We start from the raw sequence: 20,349 nt of genomic DNA, 5'->3' as shown, positions 1-20,349 counted from the left end.
TCAACTTTAAAAAGTAAAAAATAATTTTGTTTTTATTCTTTAAATTTTTATATATATTTATTTTTAAATATTTATAATGTAGTTTTTAAGTCTGTTTAATTTATTAGTTTCTGTTATTAAAAAAAAAATAGTTTTATTTTTAACTGTTGGGTGAATAGACTTACAATAATGACTATAAAGAAAAAAATCATAATCAAGAAACTGTAAATCAGGAAACCTGTTTTTGATAAAAATAAGAAATGGAATACAGAAAAATAACGTAAAGAAACTGCTACTCAATATGAGGTGGAATATGCTCTGTGGAAGCATTCTCTGGTATGTTTTATCTTCTTTTATCTTAAGAATTCCAACTAATTTTCATAAATTTTATTTAAAAATAGATTGAACATCATAATTACATCAGATTTTATATCATTTTGTTCTGAAAATCTAATACTAAGTGAAGATGATAAAAAAAGAAAAGTATCACAAATTACTTAAGTAGAAAATGTATTTTGTTGTATAAAAAACATTTTACTTGAGTTATCAAGAAAATTTTTCAGTGGACCATTAGGAACATTCTCTACACAACAGATAAAGAATTATCAATATTGGTCCATTTTGGGAAGAGCATAGCTTGAATGAACATAAATGTCTGATCAAATTGATAACCTTCTCCTTTTCTGGGTCAATTGTAAAGAAAAATTGATAAATTTTGCAGTTTAAGCTACATGTCGTCATTAGATAAGAATAGAGTATACAATTGCAAAAAAACTGTTAAACTTTCATTTTTCAATTTATTATCGGAACTATTTAGTTAAATGGTAAAATGTGATTTAGCTGTATGGGATCATTGGTTATTTGATCTGACCACAGAATAAATAATAAACACAGAAATATCAGAATAAAAATATGACATCAGACTAAAATTTATTCAGTATTATTCTTTTTGAAATTGATAATTTGCTCCACGTGTAGCGCATTTAATATTATAATTGTTTTTAAGATTATGATTATGTATAATGGATTAAACCTTTACACTTACAGTTTAGAAAAGAATTAGGAGCACAAAAGTCAAATTGAATAGTAATCTTTAAAGAATTAAAAAAAATATAATTTCAAGTAAAGATAGATGTATATAATAAATGAAAAGAAAACATAATAAATAACTTCTGAGTGTCATTTCCAAACAGGGATGTGATGATTGATTTATTATATTTGTGAAGTCTTGTCCGAAGTGGTCAAATAAAATTATAAATATTTGAGAAAACTTTGTTACCATTGTTGCACCCTCAATAGTTGATAAGTTTGAATACCTTAATAATCATTTCAGAGAATTGGAAGGTAGAACAGTAAATCACTGCTAGGGGGAAGGAAAGAACCCAAAAGAAGGAAGACCACCCAAAAGGAAAACTTTTATAAAAATTAAGGATCAAAATTTACAACTTTCCACTTACTCTGCAGACTTAGAAGATCGTAGGTAAGCGAGAGAAAAAAGTACAGGCAAGTGAAATGAAAAGTTCTTATGAACAATTAAAGTTAAAATTAATATGGGAGAAATAAAATTACAAAAATGAATTAACTGATTTTTTCAGGAAGTTTTGATCTGAGGAAAGTTTGCAAAAAAAGTAAAAAAAACATAAGATGATATGGACATGAAAAAATTACTGTATTATGAGAAAATCAATAACAGATTTAAAGAATACTGGTTGTAGAAAATATCTAAGCAAAAGATGCAGGTTAATGTGGCAAAATTAAGTAGAAGTATGGTTAGTAAATTATTAAAAATACTAATTTACCCATATAAGTTCATATGTTTATACTTTTGAAAAAAAAGGAAAAAGTAGTTGTTTATTTGTCGAAAGAGAATAAGAATATCATTAGCATACTTTTATATATTTATCAACATAATAAGAAACAATTAGTTGTGTAATGTTTGGAATGAAATGTGGTAATACAACATATAATTGCTTTAACATAATTTATTACTTGTAATAAAATAGATTAATTTTAACTATCAAATTACTGAGGCTTAAATTAAAAAAGTTATTATTCATAGCATTATATTAAGCATGATTATTCTATTAATCCAGGTTATTGATTAATCAGGATATTGTTATCAAGTATTATTCATAGATACATTTCATAAAGTATAATAAGTGCACAAACAATGTTTTTAATAATGTTTTAAAGCAATGATCATAAAAATTTAATACAATTTAAAAACAAAGAAAGATTTTAAAAAAGTGTTTTATAATGAAGTGCTTTTTTTGAATTGGAAATTATGAGCTTAATAAAATTGTTAAGCATTCAGCAAAAAGGAAGCCTCAGGCTAGGAAGTAATATGTGGAAGTCATAACAATTGTTATCACTGAACAAATATGAAAGAAAACATATTTTTACTCCAACGCAAAAGTGGATAGGATAGAAAAGTGCGTTAAATTTTGTATGTATATAAGTTCATGGAATCATAATTCCAAAATGTCTATTGATTTTTCCAGTGGTGTTATGTATCAGTCACTGTAATAACCATATGATTTTTTTTTTTTAATAATTAAATCATTAATATAAAATTTATGAAGTTTCTATAGCCATTTCTAGCTTAGACAATTTCATCATTACAACTCAAATAATAGATTTTTTAATTTTTAAATGATACAAATATTACTGTAAGAATGGTTTAGGCAATATTTAAAAGAGACACGCTGTAATGAAAAGTTTAAAATCATGTGATTGTTAGAAGGTTTTATTTACATACTCTTCATGAAGTAACCAACCCATTATACTCATAAAGTATACCCTCATACACAGGATGAAACAGTTTAATGGCTAAAGTCAGGATAAATGTATAGTCTTGTTTATTTGAATCGGTGTATTCAAATCCATTGATTCATTTAAAAATAAAACTGATATAATAATTAGTCAGCTTTTCCATGCTTTAATTCAGGAAATAGAATGTAAATGAAAAAAGAAAAACAAACTTCTGAGCTGAACACAATGTTGATTATACATGAGTTTCATGTCCCACATTGCAGTGTATATTAAATCTTTTTTCAACAGAAAAAGGGAAATAGGTTTTTTATATAAAATTATTTTTCTCTATCTTATTAAGACTATTACGCAAGTAAATCACTTGACAAAAGGCACTAATCAAAACAATTTTTCCTTAAAGTAATGAAGTTTTGTCAATCTATGAAGTGAACAGAGCAATTACGTCATTCAAAACAGTGAACATCGCCTGAACCAGATTTACTGATTTTAGTAGGTTTGGCAAGCTGATGTGTAACATTATATTTTACTCACTGAAGAAGGCATCATGAAGACAAGGAACTTAACGCCTAATTTTCCCTAGCAAGCTTAGTATGGAATGTCTTTTATCTTGAGAATGGCTATACAATTTTTGAGTGACATTTGTCTCATCTCAGATCACCTACCACCTACAACAATTGTTGTCACCTAACAAATGTTTGTTATGTATGTATGTTTGTATGTTATATATATATATATATATATATATATACATTATTTTATTGAAATTAATATTTTTAAGATTCATCTGTTAAATTATGTTTAAATAAACCACTTAGTACAGAATATTGAGATAAGGCATATCTTACCTTAATTTTTCATGAAAGTACTTTCATGGGATCCCGCATCCTCAGTCATGATTGAAATAATTCTATTACTGAATAATAAAAATTTTTAAATAAAAATAGTCTATTAAAAACTGCAACAAATAGCAGAACTCATGTAAATTAATACACAAGTTTCATTATTTTAATATTTTTATTTTTAAATTTTTATTATGCAATAAGAGAATTATTTCGATCATGACTGAGAATGTGGGATCCCACAAAAATACTATCATGAAAAATTAAGGTAAGATATGTCTTATCTCAATATTCTGTACTAGGTGGTTATTTATTAGAATATATATACATATATTATATATTGTTGTTACCTTTCTATAAAAGTTGTAGTCAATAAAATAGAAGATAAATTATGTTTCTGAGTGTATAAACAGCTAATCAGCTTAAAAAAAAATAATAAAGATATAAAAACGCTTTACTTATTATAAACTTGACAATGACATTGGCAATCTTTGCCACATTTTTTCCTTGAACTTGAGTATGTTAAAATATCTTTCTTTTATCAGAAATAATTTATATTTCTTTAATAATTATGTTTTTTGATATAATAAAAGAATGAATGTATTTATTTTGTAAGATAAAGTAAATAATTATTTAAATGAGATAATTAATTGAATTACACAGAAATAAAAAAAAAATATTCTGAGAATAAGATAGATAATCTTTTGTATAAAAAATTAACAATCAATAAAATATTAAACAAAATAATTAATTTATATGATGCAAGTAATGTTTAATCTCACTCAAAATTTTCTCATTAATGTTATCTTGTACATTTAAAAAGAAAAAAAAAGAAAAAGCAGAATTTATAAATAACTAAATTAAATTATTGAGATAATGATTTCTAAAAAAAATATATATATATACTTTGTTGAGTGTGCGCGCGCATGTGCTTCTGTAAACAATTAGTTCTGATTAATTCACCCCATAAGATTTAGGCTTACATGTGGGGATATGGAATAGACATTTTAGAGATAAATAAAAAAAAACTATCTTGGTTCCATTGGCATGAACTGGGTTCAAGTCCCAGTCAATGCCAACCTGGAACACAACCACTCTACCATGGAGGTCACAGAGTATTTATTTAATTTATAATTGTATAATTATTATGTATTTTATTAAATGTGGGCCTATCCATTTGCAACCAACATAACCTCAAGACAAGAAGTTATAATTTACATTTGAGATATAAAATATATTTTTCTAACCCTTACATATATTAAAATTTTACAAATCATTCAATTCAAAATATTTTAACTTCAGTTTCAGAATCTAGATTAATCATAAAGCAAGACTAAAAGTTAGTTAATTTATACTGATTCTGTAAAACTCATAGATTTGAAAAGTACCATTAATTTACTAAGCAACAAAGCAGTTATGAATGGAAAGTAACTTTAAGCTATGAACTAATAATGTCATCCACAGTAACTTATTTAATTAATACATATTAATAAACAAGCATACACAAAGTATTTTAACTTTATAGAAGTAATTTATTAATAATTAATAGTACACTGCTTGAATATCTTTGTTATAATTCAATTTTCATATAATGTGGATATTTTCAAATAATTCTATTTCAGTTAGTAACTCACTCATTAGTCTGTTAAATATTTCTCCTTTTCATCTTTACCTTTCAATTGTGTGATTTAGAAAATGAAGAATCAAATTTATTAATGGAAATTTATTGTTCCTTTCTTTCTGTTATATCAATATTTCCCTCAAAGCTATGAATACCAGTAGATTAAGAGAGCAATAGCAGCAGTAATAGATGATTGGGGAAACACTCAAACATGTTATCTCCATTTTATTCCTAATCTTCATTAAAAGCAGTCTATTGTAAAGACTTTACACCCAAACTTCCTTATCTGAATAAAGATTAAGCTGATATAATCTATTCTTGAATTCAGTCTTTTATGTGGTCTTTCTAGATCACAGGGTTTTATCTCAGTGCAATGTTTGAAAGCCAGTTTAGTTACATATATTTAGTAGATATAAAGATCAAATCATAAAAATTTGTAAAAAAAATAAGATAAATGAAGCATCAGTTTTACACTGGCTTCTTTCCTTAACTCTTTATTATGAACCCTATCCTTTTATAGCCCCTTCACTTTAAAGCTCATCTGTACCAATTAAATTCTGAACTGTACTTTGCTTGATAACAGAGTTTCACTCTTATAAGTAAGAACTACTGGAGTGGACATCGTCTTGAAAAATTTCAATTCTATATCTTTCCTGTCCAACTTTTTTAAATAACCATTATTGAGTCACAGACTCAATCCCTAAAAAACCATATTTTTTCCTGTGGGGAATTATTCATTTCCAAAAATGTTCTAACTGGTAACTCTATCCATTTACTATTTTGGTAAATTTTCCGAATTAATATAATTCGGAAAAATTATATTAATTTTTCCGAATGGAAAAATGTGTTTGGAAACATTTTTTAAAACTTTTAAAGTTTAAAATAAGGTAAACTTTACTTTTTACATTTTTCTGTTTTATATGATAAACAATACCAAATGATTTTTAGCTTCGTTTGAATGCCTTCAATGTTAAATTATTACGTATTACTAAATGTTAATTGTGAACAGAACTTCTTTCAGATAATTCAAACAATTTTATAAACTACTTGACCCATATCAATCATACAGTGTACTTTGTTGGCATTTTTTATGAAGTGTAATCAAATAAGATGGAAGGAATACAGTATTATGACAAGAGAATGTTTCTCCTTAATTGAATGATGTGCTTAAATTGCATTAATGTCTTTACTATAATAGGTTCATTGTCTGTCTTGCCCACAGTAAATAAATAATAATTCAATTACTCCAAGAGATGAATGAATTTAACTTAGGAAGAAAGGATTATATTTTGATTTGCTTTATGAAAGAGCACATCCAAATATTACAGTTTTAAAAATAATAATAATCACAAAAAATAGTATTTTATGTAGATTTATGTTTAAGTATAATATTCCTGCACAAGTATTTACACAAATAACTTAAGAATATATATATAATTCAAATGATATGAATAATTATTTAATTTATGAAAATAGGAGTAAAAAGTATAAGATAAAGGCATAATTACTTCCAGATTACAGTGATTTGACTAAATATAAACATTTGCAGAGAACAGTTTACCACAGTCAATGTTTTACATTGGGATAGAAGGAAGAAAAATCAATCAAGAGGAGAAGAAGAAAAATCAAGAGGAGACCAAGGAAGAGAGGTATATAAAAAATACAAGATATAGGAAAGAAGGTAGAAATTACTGAAGAGATGATTAAGGAGTTATGAAAAAACAGAAGAAAATGGAGTCATTAAAGTCTCAATTATTTCAGGCTAAATAATGGTTCATCAGTAATAGCAGGCAATAAATAGTTGGATAGAATTTTAGCTTATAATAATAATAAGATAGATTTTTCAAACCAACATATTTAAATATTTATTCATAATTTGCCAAATAATTAAGTACTTTATTTAGATCATTCGTTCTCAAAGTGGGTGATAAAACCCCCTTGTGAGTGTTGGAGGCCTCCAGGGGGGGGGGGCGGTAGGAGGCCCACAGAAAATTGGGGACATTCAGGCAGTCTAGGAAAGCGATGGCTGATTAAAAAAAAAATGGCAAAAATTATGTATGGCTTCCAAGAATTTTGACTGCAAAAGCCAATCCTGCAACTGTACCCTGGATTGTGGTCAATTGTTCAACGATCTCTGATAGCATTCCCATTGTCGTATTTGTCTGAACGTGGATTTAGTGCAGTAGCAACGTTGCTAACCAAAAGGAGAAATCGACTGCATGTTACATAAGGCGGTGACTTACAACTGTTTTTAAGTAAAATCGAGCCTGATATTAACAAATTTGTTAAAGCATATCAGATCCTTCACATTAAAGTAGGTATAATTTTTCAATTGAAAGCTTTGTTTTAATTATTGTATTGTTGTATTGAATATGATATCACTATAGTTGTTACATAACTATATAGATGCAATTGTAATTTTTTTGAAAGCAATATTAATAAAAATACTTCAAAATATGATTAAATATGCGTTTTAATTGCTCTTATTTAAAATGTAAGTTTCAACTCAGAAATAGGATATGCCATGTTTAAAAACAATAATTTCAATTGCTATTTTTAAGAGCGCATCTTAAAAACAGCAATTACAATTATTATTTTTAACAGATGGTATGTTTAAAAATTTTCGGGGGTGCTAGAAAATTTTGATTCTCAATGTGAGCGTTGGGTGAAAAAGTGATTTAGATGGATACATCATATTCATTATACATGAATATTACATGTTAGGGATATACATAAGTATTTTAGGAATAGGTAAGATTATTACTTCAAGGATAAAAAACAAGCATTGCCTGGAAGGATTTAAGAAAACCATAGGAAAATAATAATCAGAGCAATGTCATAATATAAAAAATTATAAGTAATAATAAAAAAAGTGGTTAAATTTCAATTCTATATATAAAAATAATAAATATATGAAATAATGATACATACGAGGGGTGGCTACTAAATAACGAGACAATGCTGCTAAAGAAGAACTGCGCGTGCGTCAAATTCGTACGGCCGAAAGCTGTATAGGGTGAAGCCGTCTCTTTCGATTGCATTCCAATTTCTGTAGACATATTAGTCTGGCCGTGGCCTTCGTTTGGTTAACATCGGATTTTTTGTTTTGTCGAATAAATGATAAGTGTTTTATTAGAGCAAAGAATTGTCGTAAAATTTCATATGAAACTTGGAAAAACCGCTACTGAAACTTATCTTTTATTAAAAAAAGTATATGGCAATGAATGTTTATCAAGTGCTCGGATTTTTGAGTAATTTAAACGTTTCCAAGATGGCCGAGAAGACATTGAAGAGGTCCCGGGTCACCATTCTACGTCAAAAACGGAAAAAAATATTGAAAAAACTGGTAATCTGATCCAATCTGACCGACGGTTAACTACTCTTGTCTTTATTCAAGGTCCTTGCTAAACCCCGTGAAAAAATAAGAAAAAAACCACTTGAATTGTAGAAGAACAAGTCATGGGCTCTTCATCAGGACAACGCACCGGCTCACACTGCATTGTCTGTCAAGACGTTTCTAGCCAAGTATAACATCTGTGTTAAACCATTCGCCTGACCTGGCACCATGTGACTTTAACTGTTCCTCAAGGTCAAATCTGCATTAAAAGGATAAAGATTTCAGACCGTTGAAGCTGTGAATGAAAAAGCGGCAGGCGTCATGAAAGAACTTACAGAAGAAGACTTCCAGCACTGTTTCGAACAATGGAAAATTCGCATGGAGCTTAGTAGGGATAGAGGATGGGTGTATATTGAAGGGAATAATAACTAAATACGTATAAATTTAAAATAAAATATTTTACAGCATTAGTCTTGTTATTTCATAGCCAAACCTCGTAAATATTTAAAAATAATAAATAAATGAAATTAGTATGAAATAAATTAAAAATTTTGAAGGTATTAAATGAAATTATTTCAGTACACATTATTTATATGTGAACCATCTTTTATATGATGCAGAAAATTCAGATTTATTTATATTTTAATTAGTATTAATACTCATTAACAGAAATATAATGATTTTATAAAGAAAGAATACCTTTTATTGAATCTTAAAGTGATAATTGTAAAATGGTGCAATGATCTTTCATCTACTAATTTGTAATTTTTTGAAAATCTTCTATTAAGGTCCCTTTCTTACTGATTAAAATATGATGCTATCAAACATAAAAATAAATCTACTGGTTGACTGGTGGTTGTAATTATTTTTTAGGCAGACTAGTTTTTCATTCAAATATAAATACATAGAAAAATTAGAAGTTTTTAATTTATTAAGTAATAGTCTACCCAATTCATATTTATAAGTGAAAAACAATGATCCACAGGTATTTTTTATACCCTGTGTTTTTTAAGAGTTCCTAAGGTATAATATTATATTATAAACAGAATATACATAAGCATAATAAATAATTAATTATGATAGCAAGATAACATTTTAATACGATGCTTTAAAGCATAAATGTGATTTGATTTAGTCAAAGGGAAAATTAATTCATCCCATGAGAATTGCAGCTAATAAAACTCTCAAAAATGTTATGTAACAGAATTACAATTATGATCACTAAAGGGAGTAATATCTACATAATTATCTATATCTTCTACCCAAGAACAGTCTAATCATTTTATCCATATTTAGTCAGTTACAATACATCCAATCAGTAGAATGATTTTTTGAATTGCTGATGAGGAATTTTCTATTGAAAAACTTAAAATTTTTCGAGTGATAACGAACATCAAATCACTATTTGATAAGAATTCAACTCTTGTCCCTTGGAAGTAAAAGTAAACTGTATTCTCAAAGTAGAGGAAAAATAGCAGACACGGCAATACTTTGCTATTGCTAGATTTGATATATATATATATATAAATTAAATGAACACAATTGAAAGTTTGATAAAACATTAACAAAATGAACATTACGGAACTTCACAAAATTTAACCTTTCCCTTTTACCCTTTCACCCTTTTCCTCTTCCCCATTTTCATTTTTATCATTTTCCCTTTCACCTATTTCCTTTCTTCTTTTCTGTTTTCCCCTTCTTCCCTTTTACCTTTTTCAATTTTTCCCTATTTCCCTCTTCCAATTATTCCCCTTCTTCTTTTCAACCATGCATAAATTGATCCAGTAATTTTTTAGTCTATAGCAGACACACATATCGGAAATACTGAAATGGAATTGTAAAATATTTAGTATAACGTGTATTGCTTTTATTTCCAACAGATAGCACTGTTTAAAAAAAAAGCATGTTTTTACCTGTCACAGGTGTGACATCTTAGGTATATAAATAGTAGGTATATAAAAACACATGCGTATTTGATTGTAACACGTTGTGTCAAAATTTCAAAGCAACCAGTAAGAACTTTTGAAGATTTAAGACTTTGAACAAACATTTACATTTTTATTTATATGTATATATATATATATATTTATGAATATTAACTTAAATTTACTTAAGTTAATTTTCATCTTGATTGGATAGAATTAAATATAATAAAAATACATATTTTACTTAAAAATATTATTTTTATTAATCTGTTGGGTTAACCAATCAACTACACAAACTTTTAGATAAATACACTATGTTTAACTAACAATTCTCTAAGCTTCCTCAGGTGATAATATACATTCATACACACATCATACAAAATTCTCTTAGATACTAAGAAATTAATTGGTCTACCTATCCTAGATAATTATCATCCTAGATAGTTATCTAGGATAGCTAGACCAGTTAATTTGTTACCATGTAAGAGAATTTTGTACTATGTGTGTATGAATATGTATTGTCATCAGATGAAGCTTAGAGAATTATATATAACACAAGTGTATTTAATTTATAAGTTTGTATAGTTGATTGTTTAACCCAAGAATTTAATAAAGATAATATTTTTAAGTAAATTATGTCTTGTTATTATATATATATATATACTTCATAATTCGTGTTTTTCTGATTATTTTGAAATGGTTTACTGTAATAGAATTTATTTTAGAAGAGTATTTTCCTTTTTTGGACTAATAATTTTCCTGGCTGAGAAGCCAACATGGTTAATCACTCAGCTGGTAAAGCTAATCTATATAATTTAAACAAAATCACTCAAAGATGTCCAGCGATAGATAGCTCCTCCATTCAAAAAGAAAAAAAAAATCACTAAGTGTTTCCATTCGTTATTGTATTACCAATCTTGTGTTTTTAATGAAGCCTGTAGATATTATAACTATTTCATATGATAATGAGTATTCCCAAGTAATGTAATTCAAAAAGTTTTATTTGTGCATATAATAAATACAGAACATTTGTGTTCCAACATAAACATTATTTAATTAACGATGAGTGATTTTTCATGATATTAATACTAAAAAAATATTTCATCTTTTCAGTAAAGTATTTTCTTTACAGTAAAGCCATTATCATAAGCCAAAAGCACAATTTGTTTTATTTATTATTGTTAAAAAATCAGTGTTGAAGAAATATTAGATCATTATTGAGAAATGAATTCGATACCAACTGAATGATCAGCTAGCATTTTGATCATATCAAAATGGTATGGATAGTCTAGTGATCTGACTTTATACTTTAGAGAAAATCTAAATGAATGTAACATTCAGGGCTGCATATAAATCTCTGAGCAAATCTCAATACCACAAACGCAAATTCACTGTAAATAAAAAATTGAAATGTAAAAACAATGATGTATTTTTTTGTTAAAGTAACAGGTTAATTAATTCAAATCATTTATTAATTATTACTAGATAAGTAACTGTTTCACGTTTCATTATATGTCATATCAGTTACACAGATTAGAAAAAGTAAATAATTTATTCTCCAATTATTTAACTACCGTATTTATTTGAGTTATTAGTTTAACTAGTCATGCATCAAAAATCTTAACTAGAATTCTATACAGAAGAATTGAGAGGAGAGTGGAGGAAGTGTTAGGAGAAGACCAATTTGGTTTCAGGAAAAGTATAGGAACAAGGGAAGCAATTTTAGGCCTCAGATTAATAGTAGAAGGAAGATTAAAGAAAAACAAACCAACATACTTGGCGTTTATAGACCTAGAAAAGGCATTCGATAACGTAGACTGGAATAAAATGTTCAGCATTTTAAAAAAATTAGGGTTCAAATACAGAGATAGAAGAACAATTGCTAACATGTACAGGAACCAAACAGCAACAGTAGCAATTGAAGAACATAAGAAAGAAGCCATAATAAGAAAGGGAGTCCGACAAGGATGTTCTCTATCTCCGTTACTTTTTAATCTTTACATGGAACTAGCAGTTAATGATGTTAAAGAACAATTTAGATTCGGAGTAACAGTACAAGGTGAAAAGATAAAGATGCTACGATTTGCTGATGATATAGTAATTCTAGCCGAGAATAAAAAGGATTTAGAAGAAACAATGAACGGCATAGATGAAGTCCTACGCGAGAACTGTCGCATGAAAATAAACAAGAACAAAACAAAAGTAATGAAATGTAGTAGAAATAACAAAGATGGACCGCTGAATGTGAAAATAGGAGGAGAAAAGATTATGGAGGTAGAAGAATTTTGTTATTTGGGAAGTAGAATTACTAAAGATGGACGAAGCAGGAGCGATATAAAATGCCGAATAGCACAAGCTAAACGAGCCTTCAGTAAGAAATATAAGTTGTTTACATCAAAAATTAATTTAAATGTCAGGAAAAGATTTTTGAAAGTGTATGTTTGGAGTGTCGCTTTATATGGAAGTGAAACTTGGACGATCGGAGTATCTGAGAAGAAAAGGTTAGAAGCTTTTGAAATGTGGTGCTATAGGAGAATGTTAAAAATCAGATGGGTGGATAAAGTGACAAATGAGGAGGTATTGCGGCAAATAGATGAAGAAAGAAGCATTTGGAAAAATATAGTTAAAAGAAGAGACAGACTTATAGGCCACATACTAAGGCATCCTGGAATAGTCGCTTTAATTTTGGAAGGACAGGTAGAAGGGAAAAATTGTGTAGGCAGGCCACGTTTGGAGTATGTAAAACAAATTGTTAGGGATGTAGGGTGTAGAGGGTATACTGAAATGAAACGACTAGCACTAGATAGGGAATCTTGGAGAGCTGCATCAAACCAGTCAAATGACTGAAGACAAAAAAAAAATTATTTGAGTACCCCCCGCCACGGAATAAGCCCCGCACAACGATTTTCCGGACCGAAAATAAATTAAAAAAATCGAGTATATACCGGTATTTTAAAGTACAACAGATATGATAAAAAAATACGTAAATACAAAATATTCAGAAAGTAAAGCATTTAATTCGTTCATTTAAATTACAATATTAATATTAAATTAATAATTAATTGCCGTAAATACTAGTTTAGTTCAGAATCAGTAGACCAGTAAAACGAAAAGAAAGTATCATGTTGAAAAGGATCATTTCAATACACTTTTTAATATGGGATTTTATTTTTAATTAATTACTGTCAATGTCTGCAGAAGAGTTACCAGTAGTCTCCACGTCGCTCTGCCAAAGGTGATCGATCGTCTTCACTACCATCAAGTTCATTAGATATTCCGCATTTTTTTAAACTTTTCCTTACTAATTCCGTGGAAATACCTTCCTAATCATCTTTTATCCAAACACAAATCTGGTTAAAATCTGGGCGTTTGATTCTTCCTGCAGGCGTGAGAAAGAAATTTTCATCAGCCATCCATTTACTGTACAATTGTTTTAATGCAGATTTGAACGGTTTATTAATGCAGACATCTAGTGGTTGCAATAGAGATGTCAACCCGCCTGGAATTATTAATTGGTGTCATACCCTTTTTTAAAATGTCTTTCACTTTATCACTCGTATGCCCCCGATAACTATCCATTACAAGCATACCGGTATTTTTTTTATTAAGTAAATCTCCTGATCGCTTTTGCCATACACACCTCATCCAATCTAAAATTAAGGTTTCGTCCATCCAACCTGATTCCTGTGCTCTGATAATAACCGCATTTACCTGTACGGTAGGAAGAGTTTTTCTTTTAAAAACAACGTACGGAGGTAATTTTGATTCATCAGAAGTAATGCAAAGCATAACACTACACCTTAGTTTTTCATTACCACCAATGCGAATCGTAACACTTTTTTCACCTTTTTTGTTTACGGTTTTGTCAAATGGAATTTCAAAATTTACGGAGGTTTGATCAGCGTTTCCTATTTGAGAAGGTAAATAGCCTTTATCTTTTCAAAGATTTATTATGTATTTGTGAAAATGTAATATTTTTTGTTCATAAGCGTCTGGAAGTCGTTGAGAAATGGCCTCATTGACAAATCATTTCGTGCAAAAAATCGTGTTATCCATCCAAGGTTTGCTTTAAAATAAACTTTATTCAATGATTTAGCGATTTCACGAGCATATGATTGACACATTTCTGTCGTGACAGCATAACCTTATTTCCTTTTTTCCATAACAAAATCATAAAAGTTTTTTTCTATGTCTGTGTATTTTGGTTTTAAGTCACGAAAATCCCTTTTATTAATAGTGCCTTTCACCAGAAGTTGTTTCTTCTTACTCCAATCTCGAATGCAGCTTTCATCTACGTCAAATTTTCTACCTGCCGCCCGATTTCCAATTTTTCAGCCTTTTCTATAACGCGCAGTTTTTCATTTACTGTAAAAAATCGTAGACGCTGTCCTTTTGTACTCATTTTAATGCCGTAATTAAAATAAATCACCGTATTAAACTAAACAGATAAAATGCACATAACCGTCCACATAGACAAACAGTACAATGACTATGGCGAATAGACAAGACGACGATGGGTAACTGATACTGTAACTGTAATGTCATTAGAACCGGATACAGTCTATACAGAATGAATCAGTTTTATAAAAATACCGTAACTTCGTTCCTATCGATAATATGAACAGGATGTTAATAATTAAGGATGTATTCTGTATAAGCCCATCCGGTATTGATAAAAGAAAGCCTAATGTAACTAACTATATTTATGTGATTGAATTTAGGTACGTCTAAGAAAACGTTTACTTTACATAAATTATCCTGGCTAAAGTCTGTTTCAAGTAAACCCCGCACCCTTATTTTTTCTCTCAAATTCCAAGAAAAAAAGTGCGGATGCACTCGAATAAATACGGTATTATTTAAACCCTGTTTTTTAAGTGGACATATTAATTTTTGTAAGCAAAATTAATTAATCTTGTTAAGGTTTGAATGTAAACAAAATATCGTTGTAACATACAACCTGTTTTTGCTAAGATTTATAGCAGGGTGGTGCAAGTGAATTTTACAGAAAACTGAATCAATACATTTCCTCAATTGAAGTATAACTTTAAATTAGGATCAAAAGGATTCGTTAAAAGGTCAAGAAAAAACGATTTTAGATCTGCACTCATGAATACAGAATAATATTCTTTATAGAATATGATAATCTAAAATTAATAATAATGAAAAGTCAACAAAAAACCAAAGCGTGTAGTAGTGTGTGTACAGTAAAAAAAACACATTCCAATACTTTAACTAGTACTTTTTCTTTTTACGTCACCCAAAAATTATTGCCCAAATCAACTCAAAAATAATTATTATTTTGAAAAAACTATTTCTAAGCAAGAAAAACGGTAAAAAAAAATTATTTTCTAATTTTTTCTGTTCTAAATCAAGGGAATATAACTATTATTCATCTTGAATCAAAGAAATATAACATCAAATAACAAAAAAATAAATGTTATTTCTTGATTAATATACAACAATATAAATCGTTGATTTGGAAATGTAATAGCAGTCGTTAACATATACGTGCATTATGAATACATGAACATAGTAAACAAAAAAAGCAAATAAAGTAACAAAAAATTGATTTAAGTACTAAAAAAATTTGAAATATTTTCTAATATTATTTCAAACAGATCTTCTCTGTGCCGTTTAAGCCACAAAATTCACATAAATAGACCCATAGTTCTAGCGGTACCATTTTCTTTCTTGTTGCGTCGCTTAGCACATGCTTATAAATTTTCACTTTGTTTTGTGTGCGAGCACCACTCTCTGGATCTACAAAATTTTCACTGTGGTTCACTGTATAATGTTGGAAATCGTGACCTTCTAATAAAGGAATACTATCATAGGCTTTCCGCTTATCAGACATAAGTGGAAAGCAACTGTTGAACTTTTCTCAATGGAATATGTTATGATGCTAAGCAACGTTTCTTTTTTCCTATCTGGCACCGCATAGCCTATATAAAACACTCACGTGTTTCACGACAGATTCCTTCAAAAAACCATAATTTGGCAACACATGACCTCTATTATATTTTCGTTTCGAAAATCTAGATTCATCTATTTCTACTGTCGTTCCTGGTCCACCAATTTTTTGGGGATTCTTCAATATATCAGCACATACGTCACGTAAATAGTTATTCCAATCTATGATTGCCTCTGATGCCATTCAAAGTTCATGTTTACAAAGTTTTGTAGTTGTATATTCCTTTGACCAGCAGTAAATAAACATAATAATAGTATCAAATGATAATTGCGTATCTTGTAACCATGTATTATTGCGTAAACCAATTTCTGATCGGTAAGTTCGTTTTTTGCATATCACGTCCATTTGAATTCAATGACAATGCCAATTAAATGTTTGTTTTACACTTTCGAATCCTATGTAATTTATTTTTATCTTGTAAGAATTTTAAGGGACTTCCTTTGTTACTAATTACTCGAGCGATTGAAAATAACGTGTACGGTGCCATTATCGATTAACTACTGAATCTATTTACTTGCATCATATAGAATTCATTGTTATTATTCTACGTACCTAAGATTCTAGCAATACGCCTACATGAAACACATGAGTTTTCATCACCAAATGAAGTTGTAAATTTCTTAGTAATTCACTTTGAATTTTGAGAGTACAGGAATGTAAAATTATAATTTTACATTCATGAACCATATATTGTAACAATCGGGGGGCTCTGCCCCCCCTAAACCTACCTGAACAATCATTCCTTGATTTTGGACATAGAAATAATTTTAAAATCAAAAAAATTGAAAAAAAAATCATTTTTCCTCGCCAAATCAAGTTGTGAACATGTTAGGAACTCGTTCAATGTAACCATTTAAATTTATTTATTTTATAATTATAATTTAACCAAACTTAACCCACGCTCGGTTCGCTTGCCAGCCTTGACTAATTAACACAGTAATATTATGTGTATAAATAAATTTTTGCGAGTGGTAGCGTCTCGGCCTTTCATCTGGAAGTCCCAGGTTCGAATCCCAGTCAGGCATGGAATTTTTCACACGCTACAAAAATTGTCGTTCACTTCATCCTCTGATGCAATACCTAACGGTGGTCCCGGAGTTTAAAAAAGATGTAATAATTATTACGATTATTTATTATTTAAATAATTAAAACATTACTTTTAATTAGTCGAGGTTAGCGATCGAAGCGAGCATAGGTTAAGTTTTGTTAATTGTTATCTATAATTATAAGCAATAATGCTTACTGCATTTTTTGTCAAAATTTTTTTGACTAAAAAAATTTTACCTTTTTCTTCCCTAAAACGTTTTTTTTAAACAATTATTTTTGAGTTGATTTGAGCAAGAATTTTGGGTGGCATAAACTGAAAAAGTACCCTTTAATTTACTCAGAATAATTCTTTAGACCTCTGTTCATGAATTTTAAATATTTTTATACATTTTCAATATTACAAAGCCACATTTTCTAAAAAAAATTCTTGAAGAAGCATATTTTTATGCTAGTTAAAAAAAAAATTGTAGTTCTATTTACATTTCATGTTACTAAAAACTCAAACTTTTACCTAAAAAAGTTTTGTTAAATGTAGAAGTTAGTAACAATAAAGTGAATATATATATATATATATTTATTTATTTATTTATATATATTATACATATATATATCAAAAATAAAAGTAAAATCTAAGTAACAAAAGAACTAAACAATAACTTATAAAAATATTATATATACATAAAATTTATTTTACACATTTTGTTTATCTGTTAGTTTCTATAAATTAATACTTGATATGCTGCTAAAAGTAGATGAAAAATCTGTTATAAGAACTATTAGAATATGAACAATGAATGGTATGAAAATTTAAAGAAAAATCTTTAAAAAATTTTAAAAAATCTGAGATGGCCCATTGCTTCAATGATTTGGTTAAATAGGAATGGAATAATAATCAACAGATGAAGTAAAAAAACATAATATTAAATCTTTTGAATTAGAAATTATTTTAAGGAAAGTGTAAAAAAAAAACAGATAAATTAAAGATAAAAAACAAAAATAAAAAACTGTTATATAATTAACTTTAAAATTGATATTTTTATTAAAAAATTAATTATGATTCTCACCTTTTTTGACTGTTAATCAAACATTAAAAAAAAATACCGTACAATCACAAATAAGTAAAATTTTTATTGATAAACTACGAAACCAATCCTTTAAGTCCTCCAGTAATAATTTTGGGTCCTGAGCATGAGATGGTAAATGTTTTGCTTATAAATGAAACTATTAGGTGTTCTACTATGTCACAGGAGTAAATCTTGAAAATTCACGATATGAAGTGATGAGGATAAGTCTCAACAGCCTGCATTTAATAAATTTATTCCATACATCTAAAGTTAACAATATGGATGTAATTATTACACCTTGTGTGAGTGTAATTGGCAGTTACTAATGAATGTACCAAGTTTATAACATTTAACATTAAAATGTTAATAATTAAAATATTGTGATAATTTGTAGTTAAGGAGATTTAGATCTTAAATTAGCACCTACGTTTTTATTATTAAAAAATACCACAATTTAAAATTATTAAATTGATTTATTTTTATAAACTCACACAAAGTTGTATAAAATATTATTATTACATGAGTAAAAATAATTATGCCAATAGTTAATTATTGAATAATAAATAGTAACTTCATTAAAAATTAATTATAATAACTTAATTAGTTATTGATAGCTGATAGAAGGTTTTAACAGATAAGAATTGTGTTACTGAACATAAATAGAAAGTCTCATTATTTGTAAACATCCTTATTTCTTGTACTTTACAATTTTATTAAAATAGATGTTAATTTTTAATATATAGAATAAGCTATGTATTTCTTGTGGTTACAAGCTGTTTTAAGTTAAATAATAATTAAATCTAAACATTTTAATGAAAAAACTAATGATAATTACTAAAATTTACTAAAAATCTTAAAGTTTTCTTATTCTAAACTATTATTATAAAATACTAATAACTTAAAATTCATAATACATACCAGCATTAACAGCTGATAAAGTAAGGAGCAGAACCGGTATCGAAAAGTTTAGCAGTTTTCTTTTGAACTTCATGGTGAAAGCATAGAACACAACACACTGATGGACCAACAGTATATGACTATTCTGTTCAGGGAGATGAGCTTTTGTGGAGGAACAAAGGTCTGTCTTCCCCCACCGGTATGATTAAATTAATAAATTGAGTAAGATATAAAGTCCGAGATGTATATATTAAACTAACATGAAATAAATAAATAGACATTACTGTTATCTTAAAATTATTTATGTAATTTCCACATATACACAGTCAGCAATAATAAAGTTAAATCACGATAGAAATAAAAAACTCACCTTTTGTGATAACCTTAAACAATGCTTTAAAATGGCAATTCTCTGTTTTATTCATTTTTAATATTCTAACATAAAAGTGTAATATATTTCTTTAAATAAATTAATATAAAAATATATATATACAAATACACACACACACACACACACACACACACATGCATACATGTACATATATAAACATACATACTCACACAAACTTACGAATATTAAATACGAGGTTTGTTCAAAAAGTAACGAGAATTTTTTGTTTTTTGGAAAGAATTTTATTTATTCGTTTACATTAATGTTAACCCCTTCAGAATAGTTCTATTAGATATTATACACTTATGCCAGCGCTTTTAATCCCGAAACACTTCTGGAACTCGATCTTTGGATTAGTGTTTAGCTCTTTCAGCTATTCGCTTTTAATCTCATCTATTCTTGTAAAAAGACGGCCCTTTAAAGTTCTCTTTATTTTAGGTAATAGAAAAAAGTCATTCGGGGTCATATCTGATGATTGTGGTGGCTGGGGTATCATTACAGTGTTG

The 20,349-nt window shown here is 28.0% G+C and overlaps 1 protein-coding gene across 1 annotated transcript in view; it reads right to left on the bottom strand.

Moving 5' to 3' along the window:
• apolpp (retinoid- and fatty-acid binding glycoprotein apolipophorin) overlaps positions 1-19,635 on the bottom strand; it is a 149,676-nt gene extending 130,041 nt beyond the window's left edge. The window contains exon 1 of the mRNA XM_075373975.1: positions 19,474-19,635. Coding sequence (XP_075230090.1) covers positions 19,474-19,546 — 73 coding nt within the window. The 5' untranslated portion in view covers positions 19,547-19,635. The remainder of the gene's footprint in view (positions 1-19,473) is intronic.
• Between the last annotated feature and the right edge of the window lie 714 nt (positions 19,636-20,349).

Source organism: Lycorma delicatula, chromosome 8, assembly GCF_047948215.1.
Source record: "Lycorma delicatula isolate Av1 chromosome 8, ASM4794821v1, whole genome shotgun sequence".
NCBI lineage: Eukaryota > Metazoa > Arthropoda > Insecta > Hemiptera > Fulgoridae > Lycorma > Lycorma delicatula.
The sequence above is the reverse complement of the archived record's forward strand: the minus strand, read 5'-3'. Positions and strand labels throughout refer to the sequence as shown.